This window comes from Leucoraja erinacea, chromosome 20, assembly GCF_028641065.1.
Source record: "Leucoraja erinacea ecotype New England chromosome 20, Leri_hhj_1, whole genome shotgun sequence".
NCBI lineage: Eukaryota > Metazoa > Chordata > Chondrichthyes > Rajiformes > Rajidae > Leucoraja > Leucoraja erinaceus.
This window is the reverse complement of record NC_073396.1, coordinates 15,552,803-15,567,148: the sequence shown is the minus strand read 5'-3', so window position 1 is coordinate 15,567,148 and position 14,346 is coordinate 15,552,803. Positions and strand designations below refer to the sequence as shown.

The 14,346-nt window shown below is 43.1% G+C and overlaps 1 protein-coding gene across 6 annotated transcripts in view; it reads left to right on the top strand.

Moving 5' to 3' along the window:
- Positions 1 to 14,346, top strand: part of ints1 (integrator complex subunit 1) — a 93,725-nt gene that overhangs the window by 42,797 nt on the left and 36,582 nt on the right. For all 6 annotated transcript variants that reach the window (XM_055651346.1, XM_055651344.1, XM_055651343.1 and 3 more), the window contains exons 26-32: positions 494 to 605; positions 4,946 to 5,104; positions 6,552 to 6,698; positions 10,346 to 10,444; positions 11,152 to 11,276; positions 12,200 to 12,454; positions 13,654 to 13,813. In XM_055651346.1, coding sequence (XP_055507321.1) covers positions 494 to 605; positions 4,946 to 5,104; positions 6,552 to 6,698; positions 10,346 to 10,444; positions 11,152 to 11,276; positions 12,200 to 12,454; positions 13,654 to 13,813 — 1,057 coding nt within the window. The remainder of the gene's footprint in view (positions 1 to 493; positions 606 to 4,945; positions 5,105 to 6,551; positions 6,699 to 10,345; positions 10,445 to 11,151; positions 11,277 to 12,199; positions 12,455 to 13,653; positions 13,814 to 14,346) is intronic.

Here is a 14,346-nt window from a genome sequence, read left to right as displayed (position 1 = left end):
GATTTAATCAAGGCATTGACAGTGGGAGAGATAGAGCATGAAGATGGTGGTGTTGCAGAACATCGGTCATAATGTTGTTGAATGGTGGAGCAGGCTCAAGGGGTGGAGTGGCCTGCTCCTGGTTCCTATGTTCTTCATTTATTTCAAAGAGGCGCAGAAGCCCTCATATTTGAGTTTTCCTTTCTATAAATTGAATGTCCTATGAGAAAGATTAAATGGGTCAGTCAGTGGTGAGGTTGTACCATCTCTAAAAATTCTCATTCAATCTTTTTGCACAGAAGAAAGCTATCTTGTCGACTGCTCATGTGTTTTTTTCAAAGGCTAAGCAATTTGTTCTGTTCTCCCTTCCCAACAACTCTTCAATGTTTTCCTAATTCTGTTTAGAAAATTACTGCTAAGATCAATGCTTAGGGTTCTAACATAGAACTTTATTCTAAGAATGTGAATGCTGCAGGGAGAACTAACTATTTTTTTTCTTTTTTCTATTGCACAGTCTGAGTCCCAGGACCAGGTCTTCCTGCGTTGGACCACTGGGGAGACAGCTACCATGCATATTCTGGTAGTTCACGCCATGGTCATTCTTCTGACGTTGGGTCCGCCTCAAGGTATAAACGTGGGAGTAGGACGCAGGAGATTTAAACGGTTGTGCTTTAAAGAAAAATCCCTGTGTGTGTAAGTTGGGATGGTGCAGGTGGGTAGGTTGATACTAAAATAATTAACATTGCAGGTGTATGCTGCAATGAGTGGTCTGACCGATATCGTAGGGAATTTACTCTGTTACTTAAGCACTCAATGCCTAGTCTTAAAACTGTAATAAACATTTCTGCTAAAAGGAAAAAAAAATAATGTCCATTTCCATGCCCCTCATAGTTTTGCACCCCTAATGTACACATGACCCCCCCCCCCCCCCAGCCTTCACTGAAAGGAAAACAAACACAGCACATCCAGTCTCTCTTAACTGAAAAATGAATGTCCCAGGCCACATTCTAGTGAATCTCCTTTTCACCATCTCCAGCACCATCATATCTTTCTTATAATGTGGCGTTCAGAACTGCACCCCGTGCTCCAGTTGCAGCCTATGATGATTTGTATTGTTTTATCAGAACCTCCTTGCTATTATAATATTTTCCCATAGGTCTTCCTAATCACATTATCTGCCTGCACTGTTGCCTGCTTGGATATGTACACCAAGGTCCTCCAATTACCTTGTGGTGGCAGGGAGGTCATTAATGAAGCAGTTGAAGATGGTCAGGTCTGAAATACTGCCCTGAGGGATTCCTGCAAAGTTCTAAGGCTGATACCCTATAATCACAACCATCTTTCTCTGTCCCAGTCACTGCTGTGATTTTCCATTGATACCCATTGGTTGCAGTCTTACCACAGTTGCATAGAAACATAGAAAATAGGTGCAGGAGTAGGCCATTCGGCCCTTCGAGCCTGCACCGCCATTCAATATGATCATGGCTGATTATTCAACTCAGTATCCTGTACCTGCCTTCTCTCCATACTCCCTGATACTACCCCATTTCCCCATGTTGATGCTACCCCATTTCAAATTCTGCTTTGATGTCATTCTCACCTCTGGAATTTAGCTCTTTGTGCCTGGCTGTGATGTGGTTTGAAGGTGAGTGGTCCTGGGAGTAGATTATTGATGAGTAATGCTTTTAGCCAACCTTGTCTATGACAGCTTCTGTCATTCTGCTGATGATTGAGTAAACTGATAGTAGCTAGCTAAGTTAGATTTTTCCTGATCTTGTGAACATGATTTAGCTGAGTAATGTTCCACATTGTGGCTTGATGCCAGGCTGTAACTGTACTGGAGCAGTGACCGGTTCTGGAGTGCAGGCCTTCAGCACTATAGTAGGGGGTTTTTTTGGCTCCCATTGCCTTTTCTGGACCAGGTATTTCATGATATCAAATGGAGTGGAAATAAATTGGCTGGAGGCTGGCTCTAGTGGAGGCAAGAATCTCAGGTGAAGAGAGATAGATCGTCCACCTGTTGCAAACATCTCAATATGTGCTATTCTTTAGCACTGACAATTCGCCCCTGTCATCTTTGAGGATGTTATGTTCTTGAAGTTTCTGCATCCTTTAGCTGTTTAATTGTCCACCACGAATTCAAGACTAGATGTGATAGGACTTAATCTGATTCATTGATTGTGAAATCACTTAGCTCTATCTGATGGTAGAGTGATGGTTCGTGCTGGACCCTGAGCATAGATTGTGAGGGTGAACATCTGATGGTCCGCAGTGTTAACGTATGCCCAGCTTTGAGCTTCCTGATCTGTTCCAAATCTATCCCATATACCACCTTTCTAATTCACCACATTACGATGGAGGCTATCAGTTTCTATCTAATTGCAGTTTGTTATGACGTTCGACACAACTTGGCTGCTCACTACATTGTTAAGACTACAGTTCAAAATTTTAACGTCTGTGTCTTGGTTCTTTATTTCTTTGAATTTTTGGAAAAAAACAATAATTCTCAGAATGTTTTTCCCCAATGCAATATATATGTATCTTAAAAAGTGGGTTTATTATTGTATCAAGGGAATAACTTGGATTCTATTCCTTTTCCAACATATTTAGTTAACATTTATTTATTTGCAGGAACTACTTGCTGAACTTGGTTTTCACCTTGTTCACCTCTCACCACTAGCTTAATATTCAACCTGAGCTAGTTCCTCCTCTCTTGTCACAAAGGCATTTCAGGACGTCAGTCCCCATTCGTTCTGAAGCTGCGAGAATTGGTTGTGGAAAGTTGCTCAAGTTTGATATAATTAGCAACTTCTCTTGGATAATACAAAAATGGAAAGTGTGGGCAATGTAATGAGAATCCTGTTCTGAAATTGTTGGAGAGTTTTGGAAAGTATACTTTGGTCCTAGTGTAGCTAACGTGAGGTGCTTTTGAGATTGGTTATGAATAATAGAATGTACTATTTTCTCAAACACCTCACCATGATAAATTGAAGGCTTTGTGGGTTGATCACATGTTAAAGAGTGTGGTGCTGCACTAAAGTGTCTGTATGACAAGGCTATTTATTCATGGCTGAGAGAGAAGGCCACTTGTAGCATTGCACCACAAGAATGTGGTTTAGTGCAGGAGCATTTCCATTACATTGCCTGTGCCATCTTCTATGCCCTCTGGGGTTGAGTGTTTAGATACATAGAAAATAGGTGCAAGAGTAGGCCATTTGGCCCTTCGAGCCTGCAGCTCCATTCAATATGATCATGGCTGATCATCCAACTCAGTATCCCGTACCTGCCTTCTCTCCATACCCCCTGATCCCTTTAGCCAAAAGTGCCACATCTAGCTCCCTCTTAAATATAGCCAATAAACTGGCCTCAACTACCCTCTGTGGCAGAGAGTTCCAGAGATTCACCACTCTCTGTGTGAAAAATGGTTTTCTCATCTCGGTCTTAAAGGATTTCCCCCTTATCCTTAAGCTGTGACCCCTTGTCCTGGACTTCCCCAACATCGGGAACAATCTTCCTGCATCTTGCCTATCCAATCCCTTAAGAATTTTGTAAGTTTCTATAAGATCCCCCCCTCAATCTCCTAAATTCTAGGGAGTACAAACCGAGTCTATCCAGTCTTTCTTCATAAGAAAGTCCTGACATCCCAGGAATCAGTCTGGTGAACCTTCTCTGCACTCCCTCTATGGCAATAATGTCCTTCCTCAGATTTGGAGACCAAAACTGTACGCAATACTCCAGGTGTGGTCTCACCAAGACCCTGTACAACTGCAGTAGAACCTCCCTGCTCCTATACTCAAATCCTTTTGCTATGAAAGCTAACATACCATTCGCTTTCTTCACTGCCTGCTGCACCTGCATGCCTACTTTCAATGACTGGTCTACCGTGACACCCAGGTCTCGTTGCATCTCCCCTTTTCCTAATCGGCCACCATTTAGACAATAGTCTGCTTTCCTGTTTTTGCCACCAAAGTGGATAACCTCACATTTATCCACATTATACTGCATCTGCCATACATTTGCCCACTCACCCAGCCTATCCAAGTTACCTTGCAGCCTCCTAGCATCCTCCTCACAGCTAACACTGCCCCCCAGCTTAGTGTCATCTGCAAACTTGCAGATGTTGCCTTCAATTCCCTCGTCCAAATCATTAATATATATTGTAAATAGCTGGGGTCCCAGCATTGAGCCTTGCCGTACCCCACTAGTCACTGCCTGCCATTGTGAAAAGGACCCGTTTACTCCTACTCTTTGCTTCCTGTTTGCCAGCCAGTTCTGTATCCACATCAATACTGAATCCCCAATACCGTGTGCTCCAAATTTGCATACCAATCTCTTATGTATTTTTGTATTATTGAGACAACACCCATCAGATTAAAACTTTTACTTCCTCCATTATTTGTGCATAGTGACTGCAATTTGTATCATTTACAAGGTGTACTGCACCAATTTGTCAACACTACTTTGTAGTATCCTCTAACTCTGAAACTGTACTGCTGAGATGGAGAAGGATGACGGCCACATGAGAACATTACCTGCAAGTTTTCTTCCTAAGTCCTACATCATCTTGCCTTTGCATATTATCATTGACCGATCATTATTGATCAGTCCATATTCCCGATCTCCCAAACAACACTGTTGTTTTGTTACGTGAACTTAAGCAGTTTACAGAGGTGGTCCACCATCTCAAAGACAAATAACATGGGGTTATAAGTTGTGGTCTTGCTATGTCCTAAGAATAAGTTCATCTGTCCAACATATGTAGAAAGAGAAAGTTCTGCTGTTAATGTCTGTAGAGTGATGCTGCTTGATCTCAAACTCTGAATTGAAGTAACATTGAATTTTCATGCCAATAACATGATACTTCAGCTCATGTAAGTGTTTTCTTGATATCTTTTTCCAGAAATCTCTCTCGAAAATCTTACAAATGTTGCTGGTATGTAATTGTTTTTGAATTGTGTGTTTTCAGGAGACAGTGATTTCTACCACCTTCTCGACGTGTGGTTTCCGGACAAGAAGCCTCTCCCAACGGCATTCCTAGTCGACACTTCAGAAGAAGCACTGCTTCTCCCTGACTGGCTGAAACTCCGCATGATTCGCTCAGAAGTATCTAGATTGGTGGATGCAGGTGAGTAAATACACTTCTTTATGAGATCCAAGTTGACACCATTCTGTATATTTTACTAGGTAAAATAACCTTTCATGTTTAACCAGTTCAGACTGTTTTCACTTGATACTGCTTTGATTCCGGTGAGTCACCTTTTAAAATTTTGGCTCCAAATTCATCCAGGCTAGAGAAGAGTCTCCTTGATATTAGGTGTAATGAAAGTGGCTACAGTGACATGAAGCCATGTGGTCACAAAAGATTTTTAAAGAGGATGGGACCAGCTGATTTAGAGCATGATAGATGCATGAAGGTGATGAGTGTGGCTGTGATACAGTTGACCCCACTGAACACTACATGACAAGATATCAAAACTTGTGTCTGTTATGATGGGCATAACAATATGAGATTATTGAGATTTATTTGTACCTTTTTCTACAAAAGGTTACATTCTTTCAGAGATTGTTCAACTGCTCTCTCTCTCCCCCCCCCCCCCCCCCCACCCCCCCCAGTTACGATTACTTGCCACTCTTGTCTCTTTCCTTCCAGATATCTATTGACCCGTTGAGTTACTCCAGCACTTTGTATCTTTTGCTGATTTTCTTTCCTTGTTTAGAAATGTGAAAAGCAAGGTTTTCTGACCTATAGCCTATAGACATTATAGAATAAGACCTCCCAGTCAGATGATGGGGACCGGGAGGTTGGGAAACCGATGGGTTTCATTTGAGGTCATCTTGGTCTTTGTGGTCTTTCCATGAAACCACCAGAGAACCGTGACAGGTTTACTGTCAATATACTTTCAGAATATTGGCTTTGAACAATGTGTTGGTTTACTTGTAGATAAAGGTTTAGAAAGTGGTGCATTTCTGTTATGTTCTGTCTCGGTGGTTAATCTGAGTCACAGCAAGTCAGCAACATGGAGCTCACTGACAGAAACGGATGCTCAATAAAAGCTGAATAAAGCTACGTTCGGAAGTTGATTACTTATATAATTAGATGTCCTGGAGTGATTTCAAGCCTTGGCGTTAAGTTGACAGTTCTAATAAACCACTTGAGGTTCACTGTCAGGGTTTACGGTGTCATCTGTACTTTGTGAATTAAATTGCAATCTTGTAATCCCTTCCAGGTGTTTATTTTTTAATTATGGTACTGGAGGTGGGTTTGTCTCTGTTGCTTGACTTCACCAATGGTGGAATGAACCAGTGAAAATTGCAGATAAATCGAGCAGTAATTGTTAGGTATGTTAAGCTCATGTTTTTAAAACATTGGATTATGTCAGAGGGAGATGGCAAGAAGAGGGAATTGTAATCTGCTGTTATGGGGCAAGGAAAGACGAGCTAGAACAGGAGAAATGTGATCCAGTTAAGTTATTTTCTGTTGTTGCCTCGCAGGATCAGGAACTGAAGTGGGAAGAGTTTGCACTGAGCTCTGAATGGCGTGCATGTTCTCATTTAGCTTTTCTCTCCCACAGCTCTCCAAGATTTGGAGCCGCAGCAGCTGATCCTGTTTGTCCAGTCCTTCGGAATCCCAGTCTCAAGTATGAGCAAACTCCTGCAATACCTGGATCAGGCGGTGTCCCACGATCCACAGACACTCGAACAGAATATAATGGACAAAAGTAGGTGTTTTGGTAACAATAATGGGTGAGAATCTTTTGATCTGGGTCTATATCTCAGTGGTACAAGATGGATGGGGGCAAGTTCCGCACATGTCAACAACAGGAGAGCAAACTTCATAGATGTTTGGCGAATAAAACAGTACAGCACAAGAACAGGTCCTTCGGAACCATAATGTCTGTGCATAATATAATGCCAATACCATCTCTTACCTGCTTGACATAATCCATATCCCTCCATCCCCTGCATAACCATTTGCCTATCCACAAATCTCTAAAATGACACTATCATATCTCCTTCTGTTCCAGGCACTCACCACCCTATATGTTAAAAAAAACTTGCTCCGCAAATCTCCTTTAAACTTTGCCCCTCTTATCTTAAATTTATGCCCTTTAGTATTTAATGTTTCGAACCCAGGAAAACATTTCTGACTGTCTATTCTATCTATGCCAAAGTATTTACTTCCATCGTCTTCCTGCAACCTTCAGCAATCCAGAGAATACAATCCAAGTCTGTCCAACTCTGGCTGTTTGAGGGAATCCAGAGCAAAAAAGTTCTGAAAATGCTGGAAATACTCAGCACGTCAGGCAGCATCAGAGAGAGAGATAAAAAAAGTTAATGTTTCAGGTTGATGTCCTTTCACCATAATTAGAAAAAGTTAAAAAAAAAACAAACAATTGGGGCAGCACAGTGGCGCAATAGTAGAGTAGCTGCCTTACAGTGCCAGAGATTCGACTTTGATCTTGGTACAGGTACTGTCTGTACAGGATTTGTACATTCCCCTGTGACTGTGATTGTAATATGCATTAATGATTTGGATGTAAATGTTGGAGGTATTATCATTAATTTCACAGACCGCACAAAGGTTGACCAGATTTTCTGCAGGTGCTCCGGTTTCCTCCCATATAGAAACATAGAAAATAGGTGCAGGAGTAGGCCATTCGGCCCTTCGAGCCTGCACCGCCATTCAATATGATCATGGCTGATCATCCAACTCAGTATCCTGTATCTGCCTTCTCTCCATACCCCCTGATACCTTTAGCCACAAGGGCCACATCTAACTCTCTCTTAAATATAGCCAATGAACTGGCCTCAACTACCTTCTGTGGCAGAGAATTCCAGAGATTCACCACTCTCTGTGTGAAAAATGTTTTCCTCATCTCGGTCCTAAAAGATTTCCCCCTTATCCTTAAACTGTGACCCCAGTTCCAGAGTTGTGCAGGTTTGTGGGTTAATTGGCTTCTGTAAATTGTCCCGAATGTGTAGGATAAAACTAGTATACGGGTGATGATTGGTCGGGGCAGACTCGGTGGACTGAAGGGCCTGTTTCCGCAGTGTATCGCTAAACTAAACTAAACTAAATAACTTGTTTTCAGTTGCGGTGAGCCAAAAATGTTGCTTACACTGCTGTGTATTCCCGGCAATTTATTTCGGGGTTCCGGCGTCTGCATCCAGTGCACCAACAGCTGTTTACACATGGCAAGCTATGACAAACAATCATGAGTTATTGATAGTTTGCTGATGTGATGTTGGGTGAAGCATAAACATTGGCTGGAACAACATTCCTTTTCAAATAGTGGTTATGAGATTGTTGACTTCTCAGAGGGCAAAGGAGGCCTTGTTCTAGTGGCTCAACTTCCTAGAAGTGAAGTACTACATCACGGTGTTGGCCTGGATTATGTGCTCATCTGGGGAGTGGGATTGAACCCATGACCTTCTGGCTCGGGTAAGAACACGGCGCACTGAGCCAAGGCCTGATCTTGTCTCTCCCAATGACAGCGGAGACATTTATCCACCAGGGTTCACCCGACCAGAGACTTGGAGAAGTGATTCTGGCTGCATTCATTATTAAGTCTCCCTACTGCTTTGCTTTAAGAGGCTGCAGAGGCTGCAGACGTGTATAGACCCTCAACTTGCTGAGGTTAGGAGACTGTATTTCAAATGGTGCTTGTTGTGAATTGGCTGTTGTTCATTCCACTTTCCGTGTATCAGGCCAGAATTAGCAGGGGATTGCGTGGGCCTCTCAGTAATCCATCTTGGACCATCTGCTGTACCTAGCATAGTCATTGTGATTAAATTAGATGGAGTTACTGAATGGATAGTTGTAATAAGCAGACGACACAGGGGAGTGGATGATTGCAATGTTCTAATTCAAAATAATGGATGGTAATTAAAAATGAAGGATGAATGATTCAGAAGTGGAAAATTACAAATTTATTGCGGTGTTCTTTATGATATTGAAACATGAATTATATTTTTTTAATTCCCGATTATTTAACATGCTATTATTTCTGGTCATGCAATGCTGATTGTTTGCATCGATACCCAGAGGCAATGTTCACTGTTTATCTGGCGTTAAGTGACTTGTGTTTGTTTTATTTATTTACGATTGTTCTAATTTTCAGACTGCGTTTCATACAAGGCGCCTAGTTTTCAAGGGAATGAATTTGCCAGGTTTTCTTTGTTGACAATAGATTTGTGTTAGTATGGTGATTCAACAAATAATCATGATGCTATAAAAATAAGAACGGCGTTTTGTTTAAATTAGTGTAACATTATAAAATTCAATGAAACCAAGGAGGCCACATTTGAATCTTCCTCTTCTTGGAAGACCGAGGGCTACAAATGATATGAGCTCTGTCCCATTGCCATCTCATTATCGTCCCTGGAGCAAAGGGAGGCCATTTGACGTCCCTGTGCTGGCTCTTTGAGCTTTTTATCCATTGTGCCATTTACCCCCACTGCACCATAGATAGTTCCATCTCAGCTATTTGAAAGGTATTATAGAATCTGCTTTTGCCACCAATTCACGGTAGAATGCTGCCTTGACTTCCCTCCGGCTATTTTGGACAATCACTTCAAATCTTTGTTCTTTTTCGGTAATCCCTTGGGATCGAGGATGACTTGTTTCCACTCTGGTTTTGTAACTTTTGAGTTGGGATACGAGGCCAGTGTGGGAACTGCAGACTCAACACGAGGAGTGGGTGGTGACTGACAAGATTAGATAGGCGGATAGCTTGGGAAGTGGTGGGCTTTTTCTACCACCTATGAAGGCTTCTCTGTTCTAATGAATGGCCTCGAGATTCTGAATACCATCCCCAATGCTAAATGTCTGCTCCACTTTCAGCAGCCATGGGCCAGATATTCCCAGACATCAGGGTGCATATCCTTCAATCTTTCTCTATCATAGAGTTGGTCTCTCCAGAGATGCTGCCTGTCCCGCTGAGTTACGCCACATTTTGTGTCTGTCTTCGATTTAAACCAGCATTTGCAGTTCTTTCCTACACATTGCGTCCTTCCTATATTGTGCCTGCCTCGTAATTTCCTCCCAGGGCAGAGTTTGGACTTTCCCTTCATTTTACTCAAAATGGTGCGCTTTCCTTCAGAGTGGGTAGCCCCAATAAACAGTGCATCTGAGCTAATTGGTATCCCGGATGCTCCCTTTGGTTTAACCACCCTGGGCTCAAGAGTTGAGAGGGTTTCAAGTCCCTGCTGCTGCTCGTTGTCCCCTGGAATTAATCGTTTGTAAGATGGTGTTAACGGTGGCTCAGTGGATGCCACTTCTACCACCAGTGTATCACCATATATTTCTTGCAATGGATTTGTGTGTTTTTTGCAAACATGTCCTAACTCTGATTTGTCCCTGCAGATTACATGGCTCACCTGGTGGAAGTGCAGCACGAGAGGGGAGCGACTGGTGGCCACACCTTCCACACGCTGCTCACTACCTCCCTGCCTCCAAGCAGAGGTACCACTAGCAACCTTCAGTTTTGCTGCATTTTACTCACCATCAAAGTCTTGTTGGCAGTTTCCACTGGAGAATTTGGGACAGCACATTGGCGCAGCTGGTAGACTTGCTGCCTCACAGCTCCAGAGATCCGGGTTCGATCTAGAGTTTGGGTGCTTTCTGAGTTCGCATTTTCTCCCTGTGACCACGTGGGTTTCCTCCAGGTGCTCAGTTTTTCTCCCACATCCCAAGAAATGCTGGTTTTTAGTGTTAATTGGCCTCTAAATTGCCCCGAATGTGGAGGGAGTGAATGAGAAAGTGGGATGACATAGAACTAGTGTGAACAGGTGATTGATGGTTGGCGTGGACTCAGTGCGCAAAGGGCCTGTTTCCATGCTGTTTTTAATGGATCTTGTGTCACGAAGCAACATTACATTGTGATCAATGGGAATGTAGTTTGGAATGGGAAGTCAGTGGATCGTGACTCAGAATTCATTGAGGGACTTTAGAGAGGGTGGGTCAGGACTCGCTGCACAGTAACTGGAGGGAAATGATGAGAGCACGATGAGTCGCAACAGGTATGGTGTGTAGGGGTGGATTAAATAAACACTAAATAACCCAGCTGGTGAAAATATTCTGTCCTTGTTTCAGTGCAAATAATTGATGCTAATGATTTGAATTCACTGCATTTTTATAGTTATTAAAACATAGCTTTCTTGTAATCCTAGATAACATAGACCTCAACAGGCAGAACTCCAGCAACACAGCACCACTGTGTCCCATCCGTATTAGGGGGCCAACGCAGATTCCTGTAATTGGACCAGATGAAGATTTGGCTGGGCTTTTCCTTCAGGTACACACAGGGAAGATGTTTGCCCTTCACATTAAATACAGCAGTACTACTAAAACACTGACCATATGATCACTTGTGCTGGTATCATTTATCTAGGAGTTCAGTGAGAGCCTTTTTCTCCCTTCTTGGCACTGAGTGCTCTTCCCTTTTTTTTCTTTTTGCCTCTTCTAGTATATTATATGTTGATGGTGGTTTTGCATGCTGTTTAATTCTGTTGTGGCAGGATTAATGGACTAGCTGGAAATGAGGATCTGCAGATGCTGGTGTACGAAAGAAGACACAAAGTGCTCCAGTAACTCAGTGGATCAGGCAGCATCTCTGGAGAACATGGATAGGTGATAGAATGAATCTTGAGTCTGAAGAAGGGTCCCAACCTGAAACTCCACCTATCCATGTTCTCCAGAGATACTGCCTGACCTGCTGAGTTACTCCAGCAATTTGTTTCTTTCAATGAACTAGCTGTTTTTCCTGCTAATCTTATGTATAGCAAGATGCATTTTAAAAGATTCTTTAATGTAGAAAACATCAGGATGCTTCAAACTGAGATAAGAAAAAACTTTTTCACCCGGAGAGTTGTGAATTTATGGAATTCTCTGCCACAGAAGGCGGTAGTGGCCAATTCACTAGATGAATTTAAAAGAGAGTTAGATAGAGCTCCTGGGGCTAGCGGAATCACGGGATAAGGGGAGAAGGCAGGCACGGGTTACTGATTGTGGATGATTAGCCATGATCACAATGAATGGCAATGCTGGCTCGAAAGGGCCAAATGGCCTCCTCCTGCACCTATTTTCAATGTTTCTAAAGAAAGTGCACCCCTGAAGTTTTGGTCAAAGGGTTCTTGCAGGAATGTTAAATATCCACGTACAACTTGGCCTGTTATCAAATCTTAAATAATATCATAATCATGAATCTTTTCCTTGCAGCTTTTCCCCATGAATCCTGACCCAAGGTGGAAGAACACAAGCAGCCGCTCAGTCTCACTAATGCTGCAGCACACACTGGCTCAGGAGGTGCGTCACGCCCGCCTGGGCAAGGCCGAGGACACCGGGATTGCTGTCCGTCTGCTCCAAGCCATCTCTACACTACTGAACTCACCACACGGCAGGGCCTTTGTCTTGTCCATGCAGAGGAATTATGTCATCTCCTGTCCTCTAATGAGACAACTGTATCAATATCAGGTATGGATGTAAATGTGTTGGGATTGTGAAAGTGGAGTGTCCATGCAGCAAGCATTTATCCACATTGGCGTTTATGTTGCCATGCGAGAGGGATAGAAACAGAAACATCAAAATTAGGTGCAGGAGTAAGCCATTCAGCCCTTCGAGCCTGCACCGCCATTCAATATGATGGTGGCTGATCCTCCAACTCAGTATCCTGTACCTGTCTTCTCTCCATGCCCCCTGATCCCTTTAGCCACAAGGGCCACATCTAACTCCCTCTTAAATATTGCCAATGAACTGGCCTCGACTACCTTCTGTGGCAGAGGATATTGGGACACTTCCTGTTGTTTCGAGTCAGTGGTTCAGCCATGTAAACCTCAGTAAGTGTCGGATTTCTATGAGTATTATTAAATGTGGAAGTCTGAGACATCTTGCCAGATGACTAATGGCGCATGTGTCAGTACACTCCATCGCCAGGCTCCATGTGGCTGAGCTCAGTCTTGCTGGTGATCTCTAGCATTCTCTTGGGAAATGGCCGCTTAAATCCTGTGCAGGTCAGACCTGGTATGGAATTTGGAAACGTCACTGTGTATAATTGGGATTCTCGGCTCAAGGACTAAGGGGCAAAGGGAACGGTAACAAAATGGAAAATGCTGGGAATATTTAGCTGTTCAGGCAGCTTCTGTGGCGACATGGTGTTAATGTTTCCGTTTGAAACCACTTTGGCATGGAAAAGGGAAGGTGAATAGTTTTTGAATTGTGTTATTTAATTATAATAGTTTGGAAATCACTCCGACCCTCCACTCTTTGTCGGCCACCAATTAACCGTGGCACACAGTCGTCAAATACCATTGTCCTCCTGTACCTGCTTGTGCTGCTTCAATCAGGATATCAAGTGTGAACGGGCTTTTGAAATCAGGGCTTCCTGAAGAGATCGATGCTGCATTATCCAGCTTCCACCTGTGGGTGTTCTCCGACAAGAGCAGTTGAAATGGTCTGTTATTGACTTTACCAATCTGGATCTACACCTGGCCACCTTTTATTACCAAGCATTTATGTTTTTGTAGAATGTCTGAGATTTAACCAGTTCAGTGCCAACCTCAAGTGTACTCGGGTCATGGCCAATATTGGGGGGGGGGGAACTTTGTTGGCAGTGAACAGGTTAACTTATGTATTTTGCGGTGGGTGACAGCTTGTTTTGTGTTGTGATTTCACAGAAAAGTGGGTCTCAGGACTCTGTTGCCGTGTCCCTGTTCTACAACATGGTGATGCAGCTGCGGACGTGGTTGGAGAGCTCTGCGACAGAAGATGGTCCTCTTCGAGCGCTTCTGAAGTCCCTGGCTGCTCAGTGTTCACTCAAGCACAGGACAGGCGACGGTACTTTACTAATTATGTGTGACTGGCTGAAAATACACGTTAATGTCTTTAAACCTCAAGCTGATGAAGCAACGCTTAACCAGCCTTGATTCAGCTTTCAACCTTGTTCTCATTACATCGCAAAGCTCTAATAGAAAAAAGAAGTGCAGATGATGTATGGTCTCTTTTGTAGAGTAGAAAACACAGTGGCCAATTTGTACACACATACCAAATGTACATATCCCAGTTCTGGAAATAAAATGCTGGAAATACTTAGCATTAGTAAGACAGAGAGAGTAGCCAAGATTAATATTTGCGCCAATGATCTTTCATCAAAACTGAAAGGTGTGAAGAAGCAAAGAACACACATGACTGTGACAGAGGGGTGTGTAGACACACAGGTCTGTGACGGAGACAGGCAGACACACAGGACTGTGACAGGCAAATACATGGGTCTCTGATGGAGTGGTGGGCAGGAGGGATGAAGTCACAAAAGGCATGACTTAGTACTGTGGGAAAAGGTGACAGGGCAGCAGTGAAGCACTGAAAGAGTG